The sequence below is a fragment of the Embiotoca jacksoni genome, unplaced genomic scaffold, assembly GCF_022577435.1.
Source record: "Embiotoca jacksoni isolate LCO1_2020_lvr unplaced genomic scaffold, fEmbJac1.0.p SCAF_2, whole genome shotgun sequence".
Classification (NCBI taxonomy): Eukaryota; Metazoa; Chordata; class Actinopteri; family Embiotocidae; genus Embiotoca; species Embiotoca jacksoni.
This window is the reverse complement of record NW_027185340.1, coordinates 6,601,161-6,627,493: the sequence shown is the minus strand read 5'-3', so window position 1 is coordinate 6,627,493 and position 26,333 is coordinate 6,601,161. Positions and strand designations below refer to the sequence as shown.

The 26,333-nt window shown below is 41.9% G+C and overlaps 1 protein-coding gene across 2 annotated transcripts in view; it reads right to left on the bottom strand.

Moving 5' to 3' along the window:
• Nucleotides 1-1,513: 1,513 nt before the first annotated feature.
• Nucleotides 1,514-26,333, bottom strand: part of clybl (citrate lyase beta like) — a 59,847-nt gene continuing 35,027 nt past the window's right edge. The window contains exons 3-9 of one of the 2 annotated variants that reach the window (XM_069154275.1): nucleotides 15,810-15,998; nucleotides 11,014-11,115; nucleotides 9,462-9,555; nucleotides 8,579-8,746; nucleotides 4,576-4,700; nucleotides 3,629-3,654; nucleotides 3,403-3,480 (exon numbers count right to left, since the gene is read on the bottom strand). In XM_069154275.1, coding sequence (XP_069010376.1) covers nucleotides 3,646-3,654; nucleotides 4,576-4,700; nucleotides 8,579-8,746; nucleotides 9,462-9,555; nucleotides 11,014-11,115; nucleotides 15,810-15,998 — 687 coding nt within the window. In that variant the 3' untranslated portion in view covers nucleotides 3,403-3,480; nucleotides 3,629-3,645. Of the gene's footprint in view, nucleotides 3,481-3,628; nucleotides 3,655-4,575; nucleotides 4,701-8,578; nucleotides 8,747-9,461; nucleotides 9,556-11,013; nucleotides 11,116-15,809; nucleotides 15,999-26,333 lie in introns of both variants that reach the window. The other variant, XM_069154274.1, reaches the window with a different exon arrangement.

Below are 26,333 nucleotides of genomic sequence, written 5' to 3'. Positions count from 1 at the left end.
AAGCTTATCAAAGAAGAAAGTAAAATAAGTCGTTTCTTTTTCATTTAAACCCATTTTATTATTTCTAATAATTGATAAGGGAAAAAAAAAAACATGTCTGCCTGAGGGCTGTGGTATGCTGAAAATTAAAAACTGCTTCTAATAGTTGTCAGTTTCTCAGAGGATGGCCTCTCGTAGTTACTTTCAAAATGTTCTAATTTATCTATACAATATTCCCAAATATCGAAACAGTTAATTAGCTCTAACCAAATGTTTTATGATGATCAGCTCTATTTATTTTAAGCCATTTTTTCCCTAATAGCTTTACACTTTTCAAACTGTGCAGCAACGAAAATAACGAGGTGTTTTATTGCTTTAGAATAATCTTTTGCCGCAATTAGTTTGTCATATATTGTCATTAGAAGTCTATTAAAACATCAAGTCATTATTTGGGCATCCCCGGGCGGGGAATTAGAATAAAACTATCTTTCCCACACGGGTCCCATTTAGATTAATGGAAAAATATGTAAAACATTTCGTTTTAATTTTCCTCTGACAGTGTTTTGCATACATGCATTTTCTCCGCTTGCGCGGTCCCTCATTATTTATGAAAGCAATCTCGACCAACACATTACCAGCCTATGAAATACTGCTCGCAGCCTAATTGATTCCCGTCACAATTTTGTGAGGTTATAATCGTGTTAATTGTAATTTAATCTCTCAGGGAATACCGGAGAGATGTATTTAAATAAAGCTGCTGAACGAGCTGAGGAGATTTTATCAGTTCCACACATAATAGAAATGTCATGTAGAATTACACAGCAGAGGCAGACAGGGATGCATTCCTCTAATCTACAGAGATGTCACTGAAATCTTTGAATTTTTTTTTTCATTCCCATATGTTATTGAATTGTAAAGTTGTTTGAGTGCAAAAAAATAAATAAAATAAAAAAAAATAAAAATGAAAAGGAGCTCTATGAAGACCAAAGGACAGATTTTGTCTCACCTTTCATCAGAGAGAGGGGGGAAGGGTGAACATGTGGGGCTGGAAGTGGAAACGCCAAACAAGAGCAGGATTATCAGGTGGAACGAAAACATGACAATATGTGCTGCATGTAAACCCTCAGAGGATGTTGTGCTTTGTTGAAATATAAACTGGTCAAATCATTTCCTGATCATCCTCAGAAGAGGTGCCTTTTCTTTTTTTTTTTTTTTTGCTTGGTCTCAGCGTGACGCCGCACCACTTCCTCTGCTCTGAGATCTTCCTTCCTGTGTGTGGGGGGGACACCTGTTGGGCAAGAGCAGCTTGGAAAAGCCAAGTTGTCCCATCCGACTGGTCCTCCCTTCACCACTTTAGTCACTTTAATAGCCTCTTAGTGCTGGGTATTCACAGCCATGTGCAACAGGCTGTGAATGACTTTCTGTGGTCTTTTATGCTGTTCTACTGTAAGTCTGAATAGGGACTGTCAGAGCTGTGCCATTAATGCCAGAAATATTTTAATTCAAACAATATAACAACAACACCCATTCAACCTCAGTTTTCTAGCTTTAATTCAAATATTTATTGATGGACATCATGAAATCGACTATGGGGGTGACGCTGTCAAACCAATCGGGGAAAAAAAATAAATCTTTATTTTTATCCAGATTATACACACAAAATTCAAAGACGTTTCTATTTCTGAAACTTCTTCATTAATTGCAACAATATTTAGCTGCAATCAAGTTTAAAAAGTCCTCCAAGTATTTTAAAGTTTGATAAAACAAAGACAAATGTACAATATAATTTAAGCAATCACTGCAGGCAACTTAAAATGAACTAACTGCTGAGTTAAACATACATCTCTGAAATGTTACATGTTGTCCAATTTCACCGTGATGCTTGTCCAATATCTATTTTGATGCTCTGCAGAGTCTCACTAAACATCCCCAGCCAAATAATATTCAATGGAAGTCAAACACAATAGCAGTTTTGTCCACCAACCTCAGGGTATAATAGTAGACTGGAGAAAAAAACAAACCTACAAAGCTGAATGTGTATTCACCACATAGGAAAAAAAAGTGAACCAGGGTGAGAGAAATATGTGGCTAAATGCCAAAGAAGCAGCGTACTGTTGGGGTCTTTGGCTGGATGCAGGAGTGGTTTCGATCTTTTTGTCTGGCCTGGCCTGGCACAGACACCAGCCCTGCCCCAGACACAATAGATCATACAGTAAGAGAGAGAGAGAGAGAGAGAGAGAGAGAGAGAGAGATGAGTGGATGAGGTGGGGTAGAGGAGGTATGGCGCCTTTCATTACCATGGTCACCAATGGCACTATTAACCATTCAACACCCCCCCAATTATCCTCCCATCCACAGTCAGAGAGACAAAGCCTCAGTCCTGGTCTGCTGGAGCAACATGGCCACTAATCTGTCTCATTCTAACATCACACCCACTTCACTGTCTCTGCAAGTCAGACATGGACAAGCGCTCCACAAAGCCCCTTTTGTACTTCCATTTGTGACAAGACAACAAACTTCTTTACTGAACTCATTAAGGAGTTCATTTCTAGGTTTCACCGTTGATACGGTTAAATAGGTTTTGTAGATGCTGATGTAAAAGCAGGTCACGTTAATCTCATGTTAAATGAGAGATCAGCTAAAGAGTTTTGCTGCAGCTTGTGTACATAGGCAGTGTTGTATTTTTTCTTTTTCGTCCAGGTCATGGTGTCGCTAACGCCACACGCCTTCCCCATCAACACACCATCAAACACAGGCTCACAGCTGCCGCAGAGAGAGCTGCATGCCTTTACTAGGGAGAGTAACACAAAAAAAGCTAAATAGTGACTTTACGCACTTCCATTCGCCTTTTCTTTTCTTTTAAAGGGAGCGAGCAGGACTTTGATGTTTGGGAGTCAGGCCCCGTGTAGGGGGGCTGAGGCCTGACTGGAGGACTTGGTGAATAGATCCACAACAGTGGCTTGTTGTGTTTGTTTACCCTTTTGCCCAGCTGCCTGGACCGTGGAGATGGGACAGCATTCATCATGACCCAAGAGAGATGGGAGGTATGGGCACACACTCTCTGGAGAATGTGGTGATGGTGCAACACCCTGCAGAGCATGCCAAGAACAGCAACACGGGGCAACAGTCCTCGGAGGTTGGTTTCAAGAGGCTCACTATGTGCAGAGTTTCTCCTTTTGAAATAGAAGAGTCCCAACAGAAGCAAAACTTGGCTGAAACCCAAATAAATCAAGTGAATTAAATAACAAATATTTGACTTAATTAAAAGTCTCGTGTCAGAGGATGTGACAATGATTGAAAAGCTTCTGAAGTGCTATTTTCCTCCTGAGACCTTCAACAGTCCTGGTTCCTCCCTTGTCGGGGTTTCCTCACGTGGTTCCTCCTGGTTTCTTCTCAGCGGTTGTGTTATTTCTTTGGCACCGTGGCAGAGAGCGTTACGATGTTCTGAGCCTGCTTCAGCGAGGGCATGTCAATCATGCTGCCACGAAAGGTGAACGCACCCTGAACAGGTTTTGCAACACAGGCAAGAGCAGAAAGAGAAAGATTAGATTTGACTACTTAATGCTGCTCTAAACAATGTAAAAAAAAAAAAGAAGTATGAATTACAAATTGTATTATTTATTTGAAAATGATAAAAATATCCACAAACCTCACGTCAAAATACTGTCAGGGATTCTAGGCGAGAATTAAGAAAAGCCTGTCACGTTGTATAACAAAGGAAGTAACCCTGCTCACTGTTCAAACCACCACACACACACACACACACACACACACACACACACACACACAGAGAGAGAGAGAAACACACACATGCACGCCATGGCAGAGGGATGGGTAGGGTATGAATCCCTCGGGCGATGCTTAGTAGAAGCAGCCCTGGCAGGGAGAGGTGTGGGCAGATTGTGTATTACCTCAGCAGATAGCCCACAGAGCTCGACACACAGGATCCAACCATGCACTAAATTAGGAACAATAATATTGTACACTTAATTGGCCCTACTCCCCCCCCCCCCCCACACACACACACACACACTGTCTCTGAGAGTCACCCAGGGTTGTACAGTATGTATTTTCTGGTACTACGGAGGTGTGTGAGAAGACACACAAAGGATCGGTCCGAGTGGGAGAGCAGAGAAAGACCACGGTCATCTGAGCACAGAGTCAGCACACATATTTTGTCATGTTGGAGGAAGTTTGGTGTAAAAAAATAAAAAATAAATATTCCACAAATTATTGAAAGGTCTCTTCCATCATTCATATGAATATTTTGTAAAGTCAACGTATCCCCTGAATGATTTTGTAAATATTTAGTAATCAGAGTTAAATTAAATGAGGTTGTAGCCCAAGTAAAATTACTGGAAATATAAACTAGGACAACAAATTAATGAGCAAGAAAAATAGGATTTGGATCTTCTTTTGAGTTGATATAGTGAAACATTTTTTTTTAATTTTTTTTTTTTTGCATTTAAACCTTCTCCGCAGTGAGCAAACAGTTAATTTTTTTTAGATCAGAACACTGCCAATAAAGAGAAATTTAAATTGCCTTAAACTCTGCCAAAAGGAGAATCACATTATTTCAGAGGGTGTTAACCTTACCTTTCCCTCCTTCTGATGTTGGTCAAAAGCAGCAATGAGCTCTTTGGCCCACTGGACCCTCTCCTGACTGGGGGAGAACTCCTCCTGCACAGCCTGGATCTGCCCTGGGTGGATGACCTGCTTACCTGCACACAAACACAAAAAGAAAACTAACTATATGCTAATTGTAACAGTGGGTTTTCATCTGCTCTGAATATAATTAGGGGAAGAATTTGTGCTAAAACAATAAAATAAAATAAAATAAAATAAAATAAAATAAAATAAAATAAAATAAAATAAAATAAAATAAAATGATCTTACTTGTCGGCGCAAAACTATCAATAACACAGTTTGTGCTTTTTGCTCCGAGTATAACGAGAAAAATATCAGAAAGTTGCTGCACAAACAAATGTATAAATGTATAGAGCTGGAATGTTAAGAAAAAAGTTGGGGAAAAAAAATGTGAATTAGGAGGGGATGCAGCTGGCACTGCTCCATCAGAGAGGAACCACAACAAGAGAGGAGAAACAGGAAATACAGCAGTGATTTTCAGTTTCAGTATGTCCTTTGACACTGAGGTGAGTCAAGCGGGTAGCACAGGACCGTAAGCTGCTGTGCATCATGATGGGTAAAAAAGCGTCTCCTCTCTGCTTGCAGTCCTGCCGTTATACAGAAACTTAGCTGAATACTTGGTTCGAGTTTATTATAATTTAAAACGGCACACTGACTGATGTAAGAACAGCCAGTTAGAGCCGAAGGAGACATATATGGTCAAGTAAATCATTAAAAATAAACAACAAAATAATGCAGAATTAGCCCATGTAACTGTAAACAAAGTATTATATTCATAACCACATTGAAACAACAACCAAAAATTTTCATGCAAAAAAACCAACAAAAAACCCAACAACAACTGAACTAATAAAGAACTTCTTTTTCTATTTGGCTTCGATATGTGTTCAGTGACAGTGGCTGCACACCGACACTGAACAACTGAAACAGAAGCCTAATATGGAGTTCAAGCTCTGCCTGCCTGCCCCCCCCCCCTCCAACCCCTCCTCCACACTCCTGCTCCCACTCCCTCTCAGTTAAATGTGGGTGAACGCCACAGACATAATCCCGTGTACATTTGCAGATCAAACTTGTAGTGATAAGTTAAGGTTATGAAACGTCTGGTGAGAACGAAGGCTCAGGGGCAGCCAGCAGGAACTCGACACTTTAGGGCTTAGCTCTGTCGCCAACAACAAATCCTTCAAGGTGGCCGAGCGGGCGGGCTGAACGGGCAAAAAAAAAAAAAAAAAAAAATGTAGCCCAGGAGAGAGGAGGGAAGAGGAGGAGAGGTGAAGGCAGGCGAGCGAAAGGGGAGGAGAGAACCCGCTCCCCTTCATCCAGCTCCGCTCACCCTAGTTAACCTAAAAAAAAACCCCACAGCAGACACACAAGCTGCTTGTGTGTCTGCTGTGGTTTTTTTTTTTTTTGGACTAAAAGGCTTCAACAATTACTTATTACTTACTTAAAATTGATATTTACAATAAATAAATACATTTCAGGGAAGTGTGCAAACAGCAAAATATGTTCAAAACCCATTCTGTGTGCGTTTTTCTGAACTTGTGATGTGTGTTTGTGCAACAAACAAAAAAAAAAGTGCCATCACAGCCTCGCTGCTTCACACAAACAAACAGCCTGAGGACTCCCCAGGCCACGCTGGAGATGTGTCTGACTGTGTTGGTTGTGTGCGTGCACTCTTATAATATCTAGGTTTTTGTGCTTGTGCATCACCCTGTCTGCAGTATCTAAACAGAACAAGTAGATATGAAAAACTACGGGAATATGTGCATATGTGTTTGTCTGGGGTAAGTCTGTGTGTTGCAGTCCATCAGCGGTGAGGCGAGAGGAGTGTGTATTCCCTCCTCTGCCACCTGTTTTACTTCTGGACAGAAGACGGGAGCGTGTTTCGACACTGGAAGTGGCAGGCTTACTGTATGAGGGTGTCTCTTTGTGTTCGTGTTCGTGTGTCTGTTTAGGACGACGGGAGAATGACAGAGCGAAGAAACAGACTGGGTGACTCAGGTGCCCTCAGTTACAAGCCATTGGTTCTCCTAAAATACATCATTCATGCCCTCCAGCCAATCCCAGCCTGCCATGTGGTGCTGGCATCTCATTGGAGGATTGCTATTTAGCAAAGTGCTCTCAGGCGAATGATGGGCAGGGTCCCGGGGATGGCAGTGAAATGTGGTGCCTAAAAGCAGACAATTCTGTGGAACCGTTTTCTATTTCTGGGAGGCAAACACTTTCACTGACTCTTAACAGCAACACACAGTTTACAGCACATTAAAACAAGGCGCTTACAGAGTGAAGATGCTGAACTGTTACATCCCCAAATGAATCACCTTCCTGCCAGACATATTTGAGACTTGTAAAGGTGTACGATTGTGGCTTCTCTCTGGTCTGTTTACCAGTAAAGAGCACCGGGTGTTTGTGTTTCACCAGTGTGTTCTGTGCTCGGTGCTAATGGGTGCTGTACGCGGCTTAGGTAGTGCCAAGGTCAATTACTGCACAGGTAGAGGCTTTTGGCTGCACCGTATTATTGCTTAAGCGCACTCGGGCCAGTAATAGCTACTAACTAAGATTATACAGAGTGCCCATGGCTTGTAAGCCACTAATCCAGTGCTTTGAATGGTTCTGTTCCATAACCATTTATTTCATCAACCAGCTGTTTCCATTCATTAGCTTTTGTGCTTTTTGCCTCATGTTCAGCACGTTTTGAGCTTTTTTTGGAGGGAGGGTAGGGAGAGGGGGGGGTTATTAGCTCAGAGAGATAAGTCGTAAGTCATTCAAACTCAACCCACTAACAAACAATTGAAAACAAGATGTTATATTAATAAGATTGAGAACTCCTTGTGCTAAACATAACATGCGATCAGGGTAAAACTGCAGCAAACTGTACGAAAATAGACAAATGTGAAATAAAATCCTAGGCAGAAAAAAAATGCTCATGGCAACAGCTGAGCAATTCTGAAAGACAGACACAGACAGACACACACAGCACCAGAGAATACAGGTGGCAAATGAGGTCACCGGGAAGACTTTCTGTACGAGACAGCAAGAAGCTACAAATTGATTTGATGATGTGACGTCCAGGTAATATGTGTGTAATATGTGTGTGCAGCATGAAGAGTGTGGTCAGTGCCACTGCTTCTTTTTCTCACATTTCTTTCCAGAGTGAAAGCCTAAAAATGTCTGATGCCATCCTGTTAAAATGTTGGAAAAAAAAAAAATTCTGAACACTGAGGAATAAGGAACAAAACAATATCATGAAATTCAGCTGCTTATTTCTCCAGTTTATTTGGATCTACGCCACAGGAAGAGGAACGAAAAATATCAGAACAAATGCATTTGCTGCATGGAAGGGACACCCGCTTTGGGACAGGCTGTCCTGCCCTCTGTGGTCCGTTACATGCAGTCTGCAGGGCACACGCACGCTTTACATGGCTGCAGAGACTCAAAGCACATACTACCACACTTTCCTAATAAGTCACACACACACACAAAAAAAAAAACATCCATGGTGAGGACAACAGAAATAAAGTGTTTAAGGACTGCAGTGTTGTTAACAATTCATTTCACCAGCTCCTAAATTACTAAAAAACAAACAGCCCTCCGCGAGTTCTAAAATCACAGATGTATTGGTCATTCCAAGTATAAATATCAAATGAAAAGCCAGGAGGTGTTTTGCAACCTCACGCAGGTTTTAATGCCAGATTTTTAAAACATCTACAGATAAAGTCATTTCCTATTTTCATTTGGAAGGAGACAGGCGAAAGACGGTGTGACAGAAGGAAAGAGGAGTGAAAATGCAATTGCTGGATGGCTTGAATGCTGCTTGCCTCAGGAAGTTGAGGGAAAGAATACAAAGCAAAGCAAATGCAGAAATCTGAGGTGCCTCAGGGGGACAGACACGATGTTTCAAGTCAGGACTTGGAGGGACAGGGTCAGATTCGAGATGTCGAACCAGGAACTGTACCTGTGAAGCCCATGAGAGCTCCTTCTCTGGCCTGCTGCCTCAGCCCTTCCACGTCTTTGTAGTCGATGTAGACCAGGTCGATAGCCTGCAGCCCAAATGCTTTAGTGGTCACAACCACCTTCTGCCTGGCGTAGAGGAGCTCCCTGGCATCCTTTGTCCTTGTGGCACCTATGGAAAAAGGGATGGGGAGACACACACACACCGCTTGTAGATGTCAGTCAACATTTTTAAATCTGGTCGGTAAGAGGTGTAAATGAGTGGAAATGGTGAAGAGTGATAAACAGCAGTTATGATCATAAACAGCATGTCATCTTTCTCGTCTTTGGTGGGAGACCATTTCATATCAAACAAAGATTTTGACATCTAAATATGGTTGTTTCTAATTGGACATATCAAAAAGAGCTGGTCAGCAGTTTCTCCACTGTTCTCTTTGTTTTGTTGCCCATTCACAAAACAAACAACAGAAACCTAACCACGGGTTAACTGAGAAAAAAAACAAACGTAGTTTAAAAACCTAACTTACACACAGTCTTCTATTTTCATGTGCTAAGTGGCCATAAGTTACATGTCATCGTTCATTCTGAGGCGTCCCGATACACAAAGTCCTAGAATTAACCTCATTTTCAATGCTTACGCACAAAATCATCAAATAAAAACAATAATACTTTATTTGTAACCACTTTTCATGCAGTCCTTCAACCATTTGTTCAAAAGAGGGAAAATGTGAGTAACCTCTGTGAGATATGTGTAGTATTTACACAAGCGATTTAAGTTGTGGATTTTACACCACTGGTGTTCTCTGCCATAAATCCAGAAGGACAAAGACTGAACGTTTGTGGTTGACATCGTGTGGAGAGATTTAAGCAGAATGCGTGATAGCTACCTATGCTGGCACAGAAGTCATCAGAGCCAAACACCACGCCATCATGGTGAAGACCAACTTTGGGGGCGAGACGACGAACGTCCTCACAGACCGCCTGAAGAGAATATACTGTGTGTTAACACGATATAAAGAAATGTTGGTTGTAGTGACACGAAAGCTCCTCATTAAACTCAATACTTCTACAGCCATCGTCACAAAACCATCACAACTTTTCTCATTGAGAGATTACAACATAAATGACAATAAACAGATTTTTGTCAAATCCTGATTTTCATTTCACCTTTACTTTCTATAAACCTTGATGTTAATATACCAGCTCACTAAATGTGCCACCTTCAGCCCCCCCTCCCCACCCCCCCAACAAAAAATAAAAAATAAAAAAAAAAATACATAAAAGCAAACAAACACAAGTAGAAAAAGATGCTTCTTTTCTCTTGGCTGGCTCCAAACACTCAGGTAAGAAAAAGTTGAAAACCACAATACTTTCTGATTACCATGTTTCAGTAGTCATGGCTGAAGCAGGAATGTTTTTAAACCTGCAAAGTACTTAAAGCTGGCATTATATGATTGGTCCTTTTTTTTTTTTAAGGTGTGTTCAATCATTTTACTCCATATTTCCTGATGTAAATGGTATTTTTTTTCACATTATAGACTATTTTATTTGGTCAAACTTCTTGTGAGGCTACTTTGTGTTAAACCATCATTAAATACTGAAGCGTGGATGCAAAAAGGACAAAGATTTTGTTCATATTGAAATAAGAGTCTGATGTTTTGCTGCTTTTACTGGAAAATATCAAACAACAACACAAGTTCTGGACAATCATTACTGAGGAAAGTAAAATAACAACAACAACAAAAAAGATCCGAATGTGATCTTCTGTGGTGAAGAATAGGAAACAATGAGAATGTGTTTTGTGCTTTTGTTGGCCTCCAAATTAATTTCACCACTAGCTGTGCCACAGCAAGTTTTTTTTTTTCTCCTCATGCTTGTAACCTGGGGTTCAGTCTGGGCAAAAATACTGGGTGTTCTCAAGAAAGCACACAGAGGCACCCCCTGCCATCAAAACACACAGGCACACACTCGCAACCAAAAACACAGTCGCAGAATTAGAGTGAAGAACTAAAAGACAAATCAAAAGAAGGAATGACAGCTGGTTTCTCCCCAAATGCCCCAAACCATGCCCTTTTCCCCATGTAGCTGAAGGTCATGCTGCACTACAACAGAAAGCGCTTTGATGCTAGCCAAAATATCATTAAGAACTTTTCCACTATGATGATTTAAAACAGTTCTAATTAAAAAATGTCAGCGTGTATGAAGAGGGATAGAGAGAGACATGCACAGACAAGCAAAAAAAAAAAAAAAAAAAAAAAAAAGCCTCAAAAGGCTCATTTTGAGAGGCAGTCCGAAAGCTTTGAATCCCTTTTATTTTGGACATGTGGAGTTCTGTACTCGCTGGTGCAGTCTTTAATCTAAAGTGAACAATGGACAAACAAGAGAAAATGTCTTACGCGTGCAGATTTTTCCTTTTGGTGGCATTTGTTTGTGATTTACCTTAAAATTGAGCAGGCCCACAGCGGTTTCCACAAAGGTGACGAGGCGAATGGGTTCTGTCAGTGCCCGTCCTTTCAAGTTGTGCTGAAACCTGTCAACAAACTAAGCACACAGGGACCATCTTCATGAGCAACTCATTAACAAAACCCACTGTTTCTGTGGAGAGAAAGCAATCACAATAAATTAATTTGGTCTCTCTACTTTGTAACAGTCATATTCACATTCATCAAATGTTTGTGCTTTCTCTCAGACTCATATTATATTTTAACATTTGCTGAAATAATAATAAATAACTTTTCAGATATATGATTAGCTTGAACCTAGTGGCGATTCGGTTGATCATTTTTTAATATCTTGTTCTGGTGGACTGCTTTTTCATTCAGCTTCCTGCACTATTGTTCAATTAGTTGTCAAATGCTGCTGCTACACTCTGTGAACTTATCAATACATTAATAGTAATATGAATTATAAAAACAGGGAACTCAACCGGAACAGAAAGCAGATATTGAGCTATTTTGTCAGAGTGAATTTAAAAAGAAAGAAGAAAACCATTCAGCGGTAACAATCGTAAATGGTTTGACATGTTTCTCAAAATCCAGTGTGGGGTAAGACAGACAGAGAGGAGGGAAAAAAGGAAATCTTTATGCGCAAAAACTTACTTTTGATAAAAATTTTGACACTTTTATTTCCCGCACTGTTCCCATTTCAGTCCTTATTCACAGACACATCTATGAGGGTTCAAGAGCAAGCGTGGAAGTGCAGCAACAAAAGCGAGTGAAATGAAATATTTTACATTATCACCGGGGTTCCCCCTTCGTCTGAAGTCTTCTGCTCTACCTTCTTTCAGAGCCTCTGCATAACTACAGCGTGTACTCCCCTGAGAGAGTGCACATGTAAATGCACACGTGCACACACCAGCACACGCGCGCACACACACTGCAAACCAATAGAAGAAACAAAATATCGAAAAAAGGGGGAGAAGAAACAAGATTTGGGATGTCTTTGAGTGTGTTTTACTGCGACATTATTCTGTTTTTGCGTCCCCTCCTCCGTGGCAGGGGAACAGGGAGACTGGAGCAACAATCAGAGTGTGATGTGACACTTTGTTGAGGCCTTTATCCTGCACGACTCCTGCTAATATGCAAGCTCACCTAAGTAGGGCTTTAAAACCAAGTTTAATTCTTTGAAGACCAAAGCATTCCAATTTTTTCCAACAGACCAGTTCACAGCTAGCCCTGGACTGCCAGTGGGGTAGCCCAAATTCCTAAATCTATCATCTGGAAACACACAAAAGCCCCCTCCGTCAGATATTTCCTTTCAAAGCCAGACGAAAAGAAAAAAAAAAAAAGAGAGAGAGAGAGAGAGAGGAGAGAGTGCAAAAGCTCAGAGTAGAAATGTCTACCTCCGTGTCCCCCCTTCATCTCCTTCTTCTCCCTCTTTGACACACCAGGAGAAAAGACTGTTATAAATCATCTCAGGTACAGTGCTACTATTTTTTTTCTAAATGAAGAGCAAAATAACCCTGATGCCCACACTCACGACTCTTGTTCTGGAAACCGAAAGAGTGGGCCTCCATTGAAGGATTTCAACAAAAAAAAAAAAAAAAAAAAAAAAAATAGGGGCAATTTTAATCATCTCTCCATTCAATCTCAGTTGGATAAATCATATCTGAGAGATTTGCATAAATACAAACCATCAAAGACTTTTCATCTTCAAAGAGGTTTTCAAGACCCAATAGGCTTTGTACTGTAATCATCTGAGGTCACAACCCTGTGGGAGCAAGGCTGCTATGGCAACATAAAAACTAACGCTGGGGGCTTAGCATAATATCCCCCCCCCCTTCGCAAACACAGGAAGGGGTGGGGGGGTCCGAGAGGGAGTGTGAAAAGGGGGTGTAGATAAACCTATTTCTGGGACAGAGGAAACTAGATAGATATGGCCTGTTGAGGGGGAAACCTGGCTGCTATTACACATAGAGATTACCACCAATACACTGCACCACGCAAACCCCAACAAGGCTGTGGTGAGCCGGGTGCGCCGTTTAGATTCAAACCAAAGCCAAACAAATGACAGCTCCGTGCAGCACCACTGGCTGGAAAGCCTCCGAGCCTCTCTGATTACATGTTTCCGTTCTTCTCCCGCATTCTCCTCTTCAGCTATTATACACTTTGAGGCTCTGATTTACGCTGCATAAGAGGGACTATAGTGCTCGTTCACTGTTCCTCTGATGCGTACGGCAACCATTAGCTGTCAATGGCTCTCGAAACCCGGACCCTTTAAGATGTTATTCACCACTGAATTGAGAAAAAAAATAAAGGAAACGTAAAAAAGAAGAAATAACACCTCTTCTTGCCATTCAGAGCCACGCTACAAACAAGCCCTCTGACAATTTCACCACCCAATCTTGAAAAGAGAAGGAGGGAGAGATGGAGCTAGAGAAAGGAGGCTATAGTGGGACAAGTTTCAATTAATTTTCTTCAAAAGGGGGCCAGATTAAATGTTTCCGGCCTGCTGAAGTGTTCATTTCACAGAGGGGAAGCGGAGAGAGGGATGAGGGGAGGGGACAGGAGGAGGAGTAGAGGAGGAGGAGTGGGACAGGGTGCGATTCTTTTGGTCCCAGTGCGCACCAAATAGTGTGGTGGGCAAAGAATGCACACGGCTCCGAATCTGTGTGAGAATTGTCCTCAAACAAAGGGAGGGAGTTACGCCTGTTATGGCCCAATAAGGCCTGTCAGTCACACAAGGGCCGGAGGAGAGCGGAGAGACAGAGCAAAAGATTTCCACACAAAGAGAAACAACCAAGTCCATCTTTTAGCGACAAATCAGTCCGGAGGTTCCCTGTGCCAATATCAATAAAAAGGGAGAAAAATAAACAATTGAGGGGAATTACCGCACTGCCTTACAAGAGAGGAGAAAAATCAGACACACAAATACACATGAAGACACTCAGAAAAGTCTGCGCAAAGCCAGGAGTGGCAAAGTTTGGAATGACAACGATAAGAATAGATGGGAAACTTTGTCTCAGTAGTGCATGTGCACCTGCTAATGCACAAATACACAGACAAAAATAAAGCTACGTGAAAGCTGATTTACAGTGCACCTAACAGACATTTCTCCTGAGGGGAACATGACCCATATAAAGGGTTGACTTAAATAAACTTACAATTAAGTGTTTGTTGTTGTTTTTTGCCACAAAGCATTGGCATTAGAAAAAAAGAAAAAAAAATACAAGCAGGCAATTATCTCTATTTTAGAACATTAATGTGTTGGCTGTGATTTTCAGCAGAATAATAGTAATAAGAGTGAATAGTTTTAAAAGAAATTGCAGAACAAAAACAACTCTATTTTTCTTTTCTCTTTTTTAAGTGAGCAAAGGTAGCCAGGGGAGAAAAGAGCTGGAGGAGAGAATTAGTGGACACCTGTCTGCAATTATACTTGGAAGAAAGAAAGGGCAGCAGGAAATAGACGTGTTCTAATTAAAACCACTAGTTAAAAACTTCCTGCTCCTGCCCCAAGACCATGTATGAGTATATGTGTACGACGTGTGTGTGTGTGTGTGTGTGTGTGTGTGTGTGTAGTAATACTGAGGTAAAAAGCCAGACTAGACGCATGCCTTTCACTACTGATTTAATGAAAGCTTTATTTTAAAAGGTCGATCAGCCACTTAAAAAAAAATACTAAGCTAAACTGCTTGCCAATGTAAAAAGCAAGTAAATAAAAACAACCATCGCTCAACATTAGTGAGTATCTTTTTGTTAACGGACACCAGTATTATCCTTGAATTTCTGAAATCCAAAAAGTGACAAAGACTGACAGTCGCCCGGTGTCTCCTGGTAAGTGAACCATATGGAGCTGATCAGAAAGGTCTGCATTAATGATGTCACTGTATCCTGACCTTTCGGGACTTGACATCCGTACAGCACCCCTTTATAGAAAGCCAGAGGGATGGCCAAGCCCAGAAAAACACCTCTTAACTAATGCAGTTAGTGTGAACAATTTGTACAATAGAGCAGGCAAGTATTTAAAACAATTATTTCTACAGGTACTTCATGGGGGCATTTATCTATAACCTTTCTAAGAGAGGAGAAGCGTGTGATATAGGACATCAAATTTGGGCAGTTTATGATATGTCTATAAAGACTCTCAGTCAACATCACAGGAGATGTTTGAAACCGACCATTTGGTGAGTTATCTAATACACTAAAACATCAGTGACAGGTAAGATGTTCTGTTTCTACTTCGAAAATGTGTGGCCGGTTGCAGTACACTGAATATTTAAAGGCGTGCATGAATAAGGGAACGCAGTGCATATTTGTGGCTCACTGGTCTGGTTGAATGCTTTAAGTTTGATTAAATTAGCACTTAGCCACAATATGACATTGTTCACAGCAGTCTCCAGCGAGTTCACCAGTGGCAGAAGGCACCGACGTGTTGTTACAGAAAGCTATCGGGCTTCTGAAGCTAATATGGAGAAATGTCATCCGTTTCTTGAGCAGCAGCCAAGAAAAACACTCAGCCTGTCCCTGACAGTTCTGACACAGGGATCGATTCCCTCTTTTACTGGGAAATGGAAAAGTTTGTTATGATTGCTTTGAAGATTCCCGAGGTTTCTTCTTACTTCATGAGTTTGTGTAAGAGCGCCACTGGGTTTTCTAAAAGACACCCAGAGGTGAAAGAGAGAAATGTCAGGGGTATCACGATTCTAAAAGGGGAAAAAAAAAAATCCGCTTAGTACCCCGAGCCGGCTCGGACTACCGCCACAGTGCTTCTAGGGTGGACCATGACTTGTAGCTCACCCACTGCACCTCCTGCGTGTCGTCCACTTTGGGCAACATGATGGCAGGAGGGAGCACCTCGGCCTGCAGAATGACCTGCAGGTCAGCCTCAGCTAAGCCACTGGACACCGAGTTCACCCTCACACACTTCTCTGTCCGGCCCAGGTCCAGTTCCGCTAACATCCTGGGAATGGTTTCCCTGGCTTCTGTCTGAAAATACAAAAGAACAAAACACAGACAGAAACCATGATTATCCAATGTGCTGCATTTATTGTCAGATTGCAGTTCAGAATAACTAAGAAAGATGCTCATTCATTAAAACTGTGTGGAGTTGTTTGATTCAATTCCTACTGAAAACTAAATTAAATGCTACAAGGTACTGTCAGTTCAGGTCAAATTTGTTGTAAAGCAGTAAATGCTTTAATAGGGACAAAAACATAATTATCAGCTGGTAAACTGCAGATGATTTGTTAGGTGTACTCAACATGTTTCATTAAAAAAAAAAAAGAAAAAAAAGATGCAGAGCACACATAGCTTTCATTCATCAAGATAAAAAAAATAAATATATATATATATATTTTTTCTTTTTCGAAAATACAATAACTGTTCAATTTCCTTCTGGTAATTTTCCCTGCATAAATAATATTGGCCATTAGGCATCAACATAAAAATAAACATTTCATTTATGAATACAAATATTGCCTGATCAAAGTGAGTAAGTGACAAAGCAATCATCATGAAATAAATAACATCAAAATGAAACATTAACACTAAGATAAAATAAGGTACATCTGCACTCTATCTTGACTGCAGTGCATCAATATACAGTCTGTCAGCAAAACAGAGGCTGCACACTCAACTTTGGTCTCTCAACGCAGGCATTGTATGAGCTGGGCAGGAAGAGAGATGAGGAGGATGAAAAAAAAAAAAACAACATTAAATCAAAGGGAAGCCTACACTTCCAACTTCTATCCGTAACACAGTAGCACACGCCGCTGTATTCAAACCAGATGCTGGGCGACAGGAACGGAGAGAAAGAAGGGTGGAATGGGGAGAGAAGTCGGGAGAGGAGAGAGCAGAGAGGCTCTGTGGGAGAAATGTGGTCCGAGTTAAGCCAGCATGAGGAAACGGTGGCTTAGGAGTTGTCAGCTCAGATCAGAGGCTGGACCCTTTGAGTGCTTGTGTGTGTGTGTGTGTGTGTGTGTGTGTGTGTGTGTGTGTGTGTGTGTGTGTGTGTGTGTGTGTGTGTGTGTGTGTGTGTGTGTGTGGAGATGATCAGACTTTTACCCGACCTGAATTTTTACCACAAAAGACAAATTCTAATAGAAAACTATCAACCTGGTGCCAGCTGCAGCGTGAACCACCAAGGTTTTTCAGATTCTCATCCATGAAGTAGAATAAAATGCTGCACCGATGAACGGTGTTAAATGAGGCATCTTGATGAAGCGTCCTGGTTGATGGCAGCTTGTGATGCAAATGACTTGTATTTACTGCTTAACAACAATTAAGTAGACGATCTAAACAGTGATAATCATTAAACTGATCGCTGCAGTAATGTGTGTGTGCGCCCATGAAAAAGAATACACAGCCAGACGTAGCACAGAGAGCCCATACATCACAATCTCTTGTAAAAAAGTGGACCAGAGTCAACCTCAGTTCAGTTGTATGAAAGCTTATGAGGACCCCTGAGGGGTCACAGGACTAAACAGTCTGATCTCTTGGAATGCAGAACTGCATTTGATATTGTGAACGCCCTTCTAGTATCAATAAAATACGGTATCAAAGTACATATCAAAGATTTGCTCAGATTTAATAGGGGTCATGAGCAGGCTGGACTGCTGTGTGTCATCCAGGTCTCCCTTTTGCCTGACTGAATGAGACAAGAGGGATTGTCACACCATACGATGGGTGCACTGTGATCTTTGACTCTCACATGAGGTTTTGCTCCCTCTCTCCCTCTCTCTCTCCCTCTCTCTCTCCCCCTCAGTCTTAGCGCCGCTCTCACAAGCCAGGACAGACCTGTAACTGTATCGCGGTAACTTAAAACGGATGGGGCGATTTACGCAGCCATAATTCACTCTTCATAAACCTGCTACTTGGTGGATAAAATTCTGTCTGTCCCTCCGCAGTTCTTGCTGACTGGAGGAAGTTGATATGCGAGAGCTGCTGGCTGCTTCATGTGCCCAGAGTCACATTGATCCCCAACCAAACTAAATAAATAGCGGTCCAGAAATGATCAAAAAGCATGGTTTATAATATTCACAGATCAAATAGACAGGAGAACTCCAAACTCAGCCTGATATGTTGGAAGCATGTGTAAAATTCTTTTAATGCAACTGGAGATCGCTCATTGCATTGTCTCCTGCACTTTTCTCCTTTTGCAACGGTATTTCTGAATCCATGACGCCAGGAGTGGCTAAGGAGACAGCCAGGTCACCATGCACTATCCTTTCTTTTATCTTCCTTTCTGCCTAAAGTGAGAGAGAGATTATTCCGCTAGACACCTTGACCCCTATGGGTTCCGCGACTCCGAGCTTGAATAAAGCCCTTTGAACAGAAGATATTTTACATTAATAGACAGCCATCCAACAAGTTGCTTCAAAGCTCCCTCCCCAATCACCTGGTGTCCCATGGAGAGCTCGCCCCGACGTCAGCTCCATCTCCTCTTTGATTCCCTCCATCATCCTCATCATTAGAGGCTGACACGCACAGGCAGGCGAGCACGCGAGCAGACGGCCGGGCAGACAGGGCAGTACAACGCATAGATGCGCACAAGAAGCTTTTCAAGTGCAGAGAGGCTGACCTTCCAGGAGAGCGAGGGCAGCTTCTTAACACACACAGCCTGAGCCCTGCCACTCGGGGATCCTACAGAGTGCCGTGTATGTGTGACACAGCATGGCTGCTGCCTTGTAGACACCACCTTAGACTGGAGCGTCCAAACTGATGTGTGTACAGCCCACAGCGGGACCGACTTCCTCTCCGGCATCAGATCATGGACGTCCAGCACTTCTGTCATGCCGCTTGAAACAGACAACGTCAAACATTGCCTCTGGACAGACTAGGCGCGCAGACACACTGTGTCCATTCAATGTGAATTATTTCTCAGTGCAGGGATAGCTATAGTAAATATAGGAGAGATTTCAGAGCAAAAAAAAGGGGTCTAACATGGAATGTATTTTAAAAGAGGCATTAGAAGGCCTAGTTTTAATTTATCTGTAGAGTTTTTCTGTGCAATAATAGGAGCAAGGGATTATGATTAGGAGCATAAATTAGGCTAATTTACATGATTTAATACAATAACAAGTCAGTGTCATTTTAAAAACTGCTAGCAGGTGTGTGCCCCCATTCCCCAAAACAACTTGTATGTACATCCCGCCTTTTGTCATTGACATGGCGCCTTCAAACAGTCGAGTGCTGCATCTTTATTCTGAGAGTGTATATATAGTATGGTTTCATGCGATAAAAGTGGGAGATCATGAGTCACAGTGAGCGTAGTTGTTTTTCCTGCTTTATTTTTTATTTTTTTACCTTTTAAGAGCTGGCGTTTTGCTCCCTGCTGTGCAACTCGCGATGCCATTTAAAATGAGCTGTAGACTCTCGCAGGTGAAGGCTGCCTGCCTGAAGTGTGACCGTGTACGCATTTGTTCATCATGTAAGCGTGTGTGTGTGTGTGTGTGTGTGTGTGTGTGTGTGTGTGTGTGTGTGTGTGTGTGTGTGTGTGTGTGTGTTAGCAGGCTTCAAGTCATCGCGGATGCGTTCTGACAAGTGACATGCTGCACTCCAGAAAGCTGGAGTGAGATGACTGACTAATTCAGGCTACGCCGATAACTGAGACGTAGCAGAAGGAGATTCAGGCCTTCACTCTGTCAGTTGGAGGCACTCTGCGTTATCTGTTATCCTGTCAGGGCAGACAACAAGATGTAAACTAGCAGGATCGGAGGAGGAGAAATTTGTAAATCATGAAACCAGCTTGTCATAGTTGGTCAAACCTGACAGCCTGAGGTGGAAAACAGCTAGTTATTACACACTGTTTATACACTTTAATTAGCCATGAAAAGATCTCATTACAGCGCCTGGGTTCCAGTTCATTACAAGCTGCATTGCAATGTTTTGGGGAAATGAATTCGCAAGAGCTATGCATCCATATTTTAAGAAAAATGGTAGAGATGACGCTCATCCTTCAGTATCAGTGGAATACGTAACACGGATCCTCTGTACGTCTCATTTGCAACTTCCTGTACGCCTGCCTATCAACAAAGTCGGAACAATAAACTGTCAGAAATGCTGTATAAGAATAGCTGAGCTGCGCCAACTGTCGCTTACAGCTTCAGTTTTCTTCACTGCGAATAATCTGGTAACTCGGAGAAATGGGTAAAGTTCGCACCAGGCGAGCATAAGAAAACAGATTCACACAGGAAATGCTTTGCTTATCTTGACGTATCTCTATTGACTTCCAGTTAAACAATATGAAATGCTCATCCACGGTTATATTACATTCACTCGTGGCTTTTGGCAATACTACACTTTATGGTTCATCATCCAAAGTCCTCATTAAACTCCAATACAGGAATTCTTCCGCTTACCGCCGCACTCATCCCCAACATCATCCCTGTCCTGAAGAACCTTCGCTGCCTCGCTGTCCAAAAATGTATCTTATTAAAAATTCATTATCATCACTTACAAAGTCCTTCTTAAGGTGCCCCCCGCCCTCCCATCCAGGATCCCGCACTGGACCTGCTGACCGGGCTTTCTCAACAGCAACTCCCTTCCAAAACACATTTCTGAAGATCATCTGTCAGCATGTAAGGCTACTAGTCAAGGTTTAACTTTCTACAAAAGCTTTGTTCTGATTTCAATTCAATTCAATTCTATTGAATACAATTGAGTTGATGTCCCTTGCTCCTTCTAGCATGTTCTCCTGCACCTGAGAGAACACCTCTGTGATTCATGGTGATGTTTTTCTTCTTCTGTGAAAAGTGTCTTTGAAATCTTGAAACGCATCAGTCATGGATTTATATTTTCCGATCGATGTAATTAAGGTACTTAAGGAACAGACATCTGGCTAAACCACTGAGCTTTAAAGCCTGGATGAGGCAGAGGCTCCTCAAATCTTTGCCAAACCTGAGCAGAAGGTCTACAATGTGCTCCAAACAAAATTATAACAAATAATACACAACAGAATTTTCACCTGTAAAACTGTCATAGAAGAAAGATAAACAAGACTGAGGAATTTGATAGAAGATAATTGTATTTTATCACAATGCACGAAATATTTAAGATGTTCAAAAAATTTTACTGAAGCGAAACTGCACTGATGAGTTAAAATGATCAGAGAAGTATTAATCAACTAAAGAGTTTGTTATGACCTATGAACCTTTATAATTTTAAGGCAGTTCAAGTCCAATTATTTTTTTGTTTTGAAAGGGGTAAGGGTGCAGGGAATTGACAAAACTTATGAATCTTATTTTTTTTGCCATTTTTATGCAATTTCATCTACATTTCTAACTCGGAATAACTAAAGTGTGTGTCTCTCTTTTTGTATTCATGTTTAAGTGATTTGATATGATTTATAGCAGAAAACTTCATCTACTGTTGTGTTGTTTGAATCATTTTAGTAACGGTATAGAAGATCATTTGAAAATGGTTTCAAGCAGCTATTTGAGTTCTGATTACCTTCATATGCCCGGCCACTTAGACCGAAAATTAAATGGGAATCAATTTCTCGCAAAACATATCGAGATATAGCATTGCTTATCCCACCCCCCCCACCTCGTGCCCACATCTGCTCCATTCCTCTGTTTGCACCGCTCTCCATCATCACTCCTCCTACGGGGGTTGCTCTCCCAGTGTTGGGTGCGTTGCGCAGCCCGTAGCACAGAGTGGTGCGTGCTGCGGCTGCCAGCGAAAACACAGGAGTGTAACGGGATAATGAGAGACGGAGAGAGGACCTCTCTGTTCTCTGCCTCGGCACTTTTCGACGCCTCGCTAAGCCTCAATCATCGCCCCGATCTCATGTTTGCAATCCATGAAATAATTCAAATCTCAAAAGTCACATGAGAAATATGATTACAAGTCCTTTAAATCCCTCCACATTCCTGAGCAACAAATGCTTATCACAGCACTGTCATCACTCTCCTATGCACCCCGACCTCTTGTTCGCCAACAGCCCCGTCCCAAAGGACTCCAATCGATACCTGACACATGACACTGAAAACACACACATACACTGTGACAGACAGTAAGGTTGGGAATGGATGGTCTTTCTGTTCGGGCTGGGACGGGTCTATTTTCTGGCTGAGCGGCTCACATCCCGTTTGTGAGTCTTGGCAGCCTGACTGGGAGTTTCTCTCAAGTCTCTGGGGTCCTCCGAGGTGTTGAGCACACAGTTACACACACAAGCACATGCAGATACGGGGAGGTAGAGGCACAGACACACACACACACACACACACACACACACACACACACACACACACACACACACACACACACACACACACACACACACACACACACACACACACCAAGTACAAATGTTCAGCATTCATAATTCAACTGGTTAACCTTATTTCCCAGGAGCACTTTTCTGTCCAGAGTTTAGTCATTCGAATCCACTTAAATAGGGAGCAGATCTTTGAGTGTCCTCTGGAATAACACAGGGAGCACTGAACTGAGGTCATGTATCACTTGACAGTTGGCTGCATAATTTATGTTAAGTTGAAAATCTCTGGTGTCAGATACAGTTCATGCGGAGACCATGGCTCATATATTGACTGACAAACCAGACAAAGGTAATCGGCTGTAATAATGTCATCCCCTCTACAATGTGCCAGTCTTCCTTCAGCCGCTCTGAGAGCTGACTGAAAGGTCCATTCTCCAGACCAGTGGTGTTAATGGGGAGATGAAAGACAAAGGAGGAAATATGCCAATTTTTGTCAATGTGCGTATTAACATAAAATAAAGTTCAAACGTCCGGGTTAGCGGCATACTCTATGAATTAAACACTGCTACACGTAGAAGTAAGTGGTTTCTTACTCGCTAATTAAATCACTGGAAAAGTAAAGCTAGAAGCCGGACAGCCTTTTAGTAAAAGAAATGGAAATATAACTAATGACAAGTAAATATAATTTCAAAAGTCAAACCCTTTTACTTGAACTGTTGAAATGTTTACAATGTGAAAAGTGGTCAACTCATTAGATGACCACATCTTGTTACAGTGAAAGTCTAAACCACAGAGGGTACATGACACCTGCACATCACGACCAAATTCAACACTACCGCCCACCAATACGTTTCTAATGTTTATTTTTTGTCATGATTGTGACACGGAGCCTCAATTTTCTGTTTATTTTTCAGGCTGTGGTTTGCTCTGCTTTTGTGATTGTTCCATGATATTTGATAATCTAGTATTGTGTGCATCTTCTGTGACATGTACTTATTGCTACGGGTACCAGATATACAACCGTTTATCAACGAAAAAATATACCTTTTGGTAAATTTCTAATCTCTAATTTCTTCTCTAATACCTACTTCCTAACAAGAACCATTAACAAAGTTACTTTTACACAAACTGCATCAATTAAACGGAGAAAAATTCTAAGTTTGGTGGTTGTAATCACACCCCTTTACGCATTAAACCTTTAATATCCGGGACTGACTGGTTTCTAGTTTCCACATGGGCCCTGCAAGAGGATGTTGATCATTATCAGCAGGGGTTACATAAAGTGGTATATACTGTATATACATCCACTAACAAGTGGTCCGAGTTCTGTAACATACTGCTGTGAATGCAGGGCGCAGGTTCTCTGTTTTTACTTGACTGATGCACAGAGATCTACCAACTGTATAACAATCCCTGTATGTGCTTGTGTGTGTGTGTGTGTGTGTGTGTGTGTGTGTGCGCGCGTGCGTATTTGTGTGTGAATGTGCATGTGTGTGTGCGTGTGTATTTGTGTGTGAATGTCTACGTGTGTGTGTGGGTGTGTGCGTGCGCGTGTGTGTATTTGTGTGTGAATGTCTGCATGTGTCTACATGTACACGCCTTCGCATGTGTGCATGTTTGTATTCTGCATGTCTTGTGTGCGCTCGCAGGGCGCGTGCGAGAGGTGCTCCCCGTTGTTTCGGGCGCGCCACTATGCCATCTGGAGAGGAAATCGAGTGTGAAGTACAGTATAGTTTGGGACCAAGCTCCGTGGCAGCGGCTCAGCAGTTAGTTCATTAGTTCCAAACTTCCAGGGATTAGGAGAGAATCTCTGCAGCAGGGAGACAGGGGGGGAGTCGTGGAGGATGGAGGGACCCATGTGGGGAAAAGGAGAGGCAAAAAAGAGAAGCACCGGGAGGAATACTGGACCAAAGGGCACCAAGAGACGGAGACGGAACACGAGGGAGAGAGAGAGAGATAAACAGTCTTAACCCTGAGGACCCTGGAGAGGGGAGACGGGCGAGAGAGGAGGACAGTGAGAGAACAAGACGGCGAGGAAGAGAGGAGGAGAGAGGACAGGTGTAGCCGTCAGTTCCGCTCCGGGGTTTCAACCTGCCCTCCCTCTTCCTCCACCCCACTGATCATACAGATATGATGATATGTGTAAGAGTGTTAGAGCAGTCAGCCTTGTCTTCCCTCCCCACTCTCCTCCTCCTCTTTCTCTCCCCTCTGGGTCCATGGCGACAGTTAGCAAGCTCTGGGTGGCTCCTACCCTTTACTCCCCTTTCTTATCTCCCTACCTCTTAGGCAGGCACCATTACTGCCAAGATGGAGCGCAGACATTTTTGGAGTCAAAGTGGCAGGCAATTAAAGCAGGCACTCGCGGATTTCAATTTTCAAGGGGAGGGTGCAAACTGACCTTCATCACGTACCTTTTTGTCATGAACATCCTTCCCTGTTTTAAGGTGAAGGTGAAAGATGATAAAAAAGAATACATTAAACACATAATAGGAGGGTGGTAGTGGGCAGCAGCCCCATTTAAGGCCTATCCATGCATACACGGTAACTAACCTCACGTTCCCCCTCCTCCATTGTAGCCTTTACCAAAACAGTGGTTGCGGATGGCATTTAGCAGTCTTTGCTCTGCTCCCATTAGACATGCATTACGAGACTTTGAGACATTGTTGAGGGCTGGCATGTTTTGGCAAACCCACAGTGCCGACTGTGCGGTTGTCATGGTGAATATAATCGCAGCTTGGATATACACTGTAGAAATTGTCAGCGCAGACACAGTGCTGAATCTCTCATCCATTTATAGATCAGTTGGTCTTAAAGTGACCTAATAAAACACAGGTGATATTTTAGACAAGACGTTTTGGGGTATGTTTGCAAAGCTGACTGCAAATTACTGTCAGGGGTACGAAACGCGTGTCAGAACAATTTATTCAATTTATCTGGGTATTTACAAAGACAAAGATGTAAGCTTGCCCAGCCACCCTTCATTGTCTTTGCATTACGTTTATTTCACAGAAGCTTTCAGTAAAGAAAATTACAATAATTGCGGCAAAACTAAAAACCCAGATGTCACTAAAATTTTAAGATAGGTACTTGAGTAGACTTACTGTGTCCCATTAACAGTAAGTAAGTAACAGACAAAAAAGTACATATAAAAGGTAGGACGATAACGAAAGAAAAACAAGAAACGGGCTGCATCTTTATTTTGTTTTTACTTTTTCGGCAATAAATGGACAGCTCCGCTAAAGTGATCTAATATTCTTTACTGGTGTATTAGGCTTTCATTTTCTGAACACTAACTCCAGACGAAATGAAAGTAGTCTCAAAGCTCTGCCATCGTTTTGACTCTCTCCCTCTGTATCCAACAACACTGTGTGCATTATACCATGTCTACAGAGACAAAAACTGCACATTATAAGCCCAGGAGGAGCAGCTTCAGTTCTCCATCGGTGTGTATACACAAGCCGCTTTCATGCACAATGCAGTCATGTAGGTCATTTTGTGTTATGGCAGCTCAAAGCGCCCAAAAATCAATCACTGCACCAACAAGTCTTTTAACATGTCGTTAGTTTCACCCTCAAATACGAACCACGGAAGTGTTTCCTGAATCATCACCCCTAGTTACGTTTTGGCACAAATATCATTCAGTCAGGGTTGGGGAAAACTATTGGTTTGGGTTAAAATGGTAAAGTTACGCAACTAGTGTACTAAAAACAACAGTAAAAACAAAAAAAACATGTATATAGGATATGGGAAAATATTTTCGGTCCAAGACAACTGAAATACTCGGCTGAAATGTATCAACAGACGTTTACACCTTCACCTAGATGTTTTATTTCTCAATAAATGTGAATTTGTATAGATTGAAATTTTCTCTCACCATATATTTTTTTTCCATCAACAGGAATAACCTGAAATGAGGGTCATGCTATTTGACAGTTTAGTTCATAATGAGGGTCCGCAAATAGTAAATATTATTAAATATCCTCATCTATGCATGTAGTAAAAATGACTTATTGAAAATGAAATTTGTGAATGCCCAGTGAAAAAGAAAAACCTTATTATTAACATTATTATTTTATCAAACTTATATCAAGAAAAAAAATTGA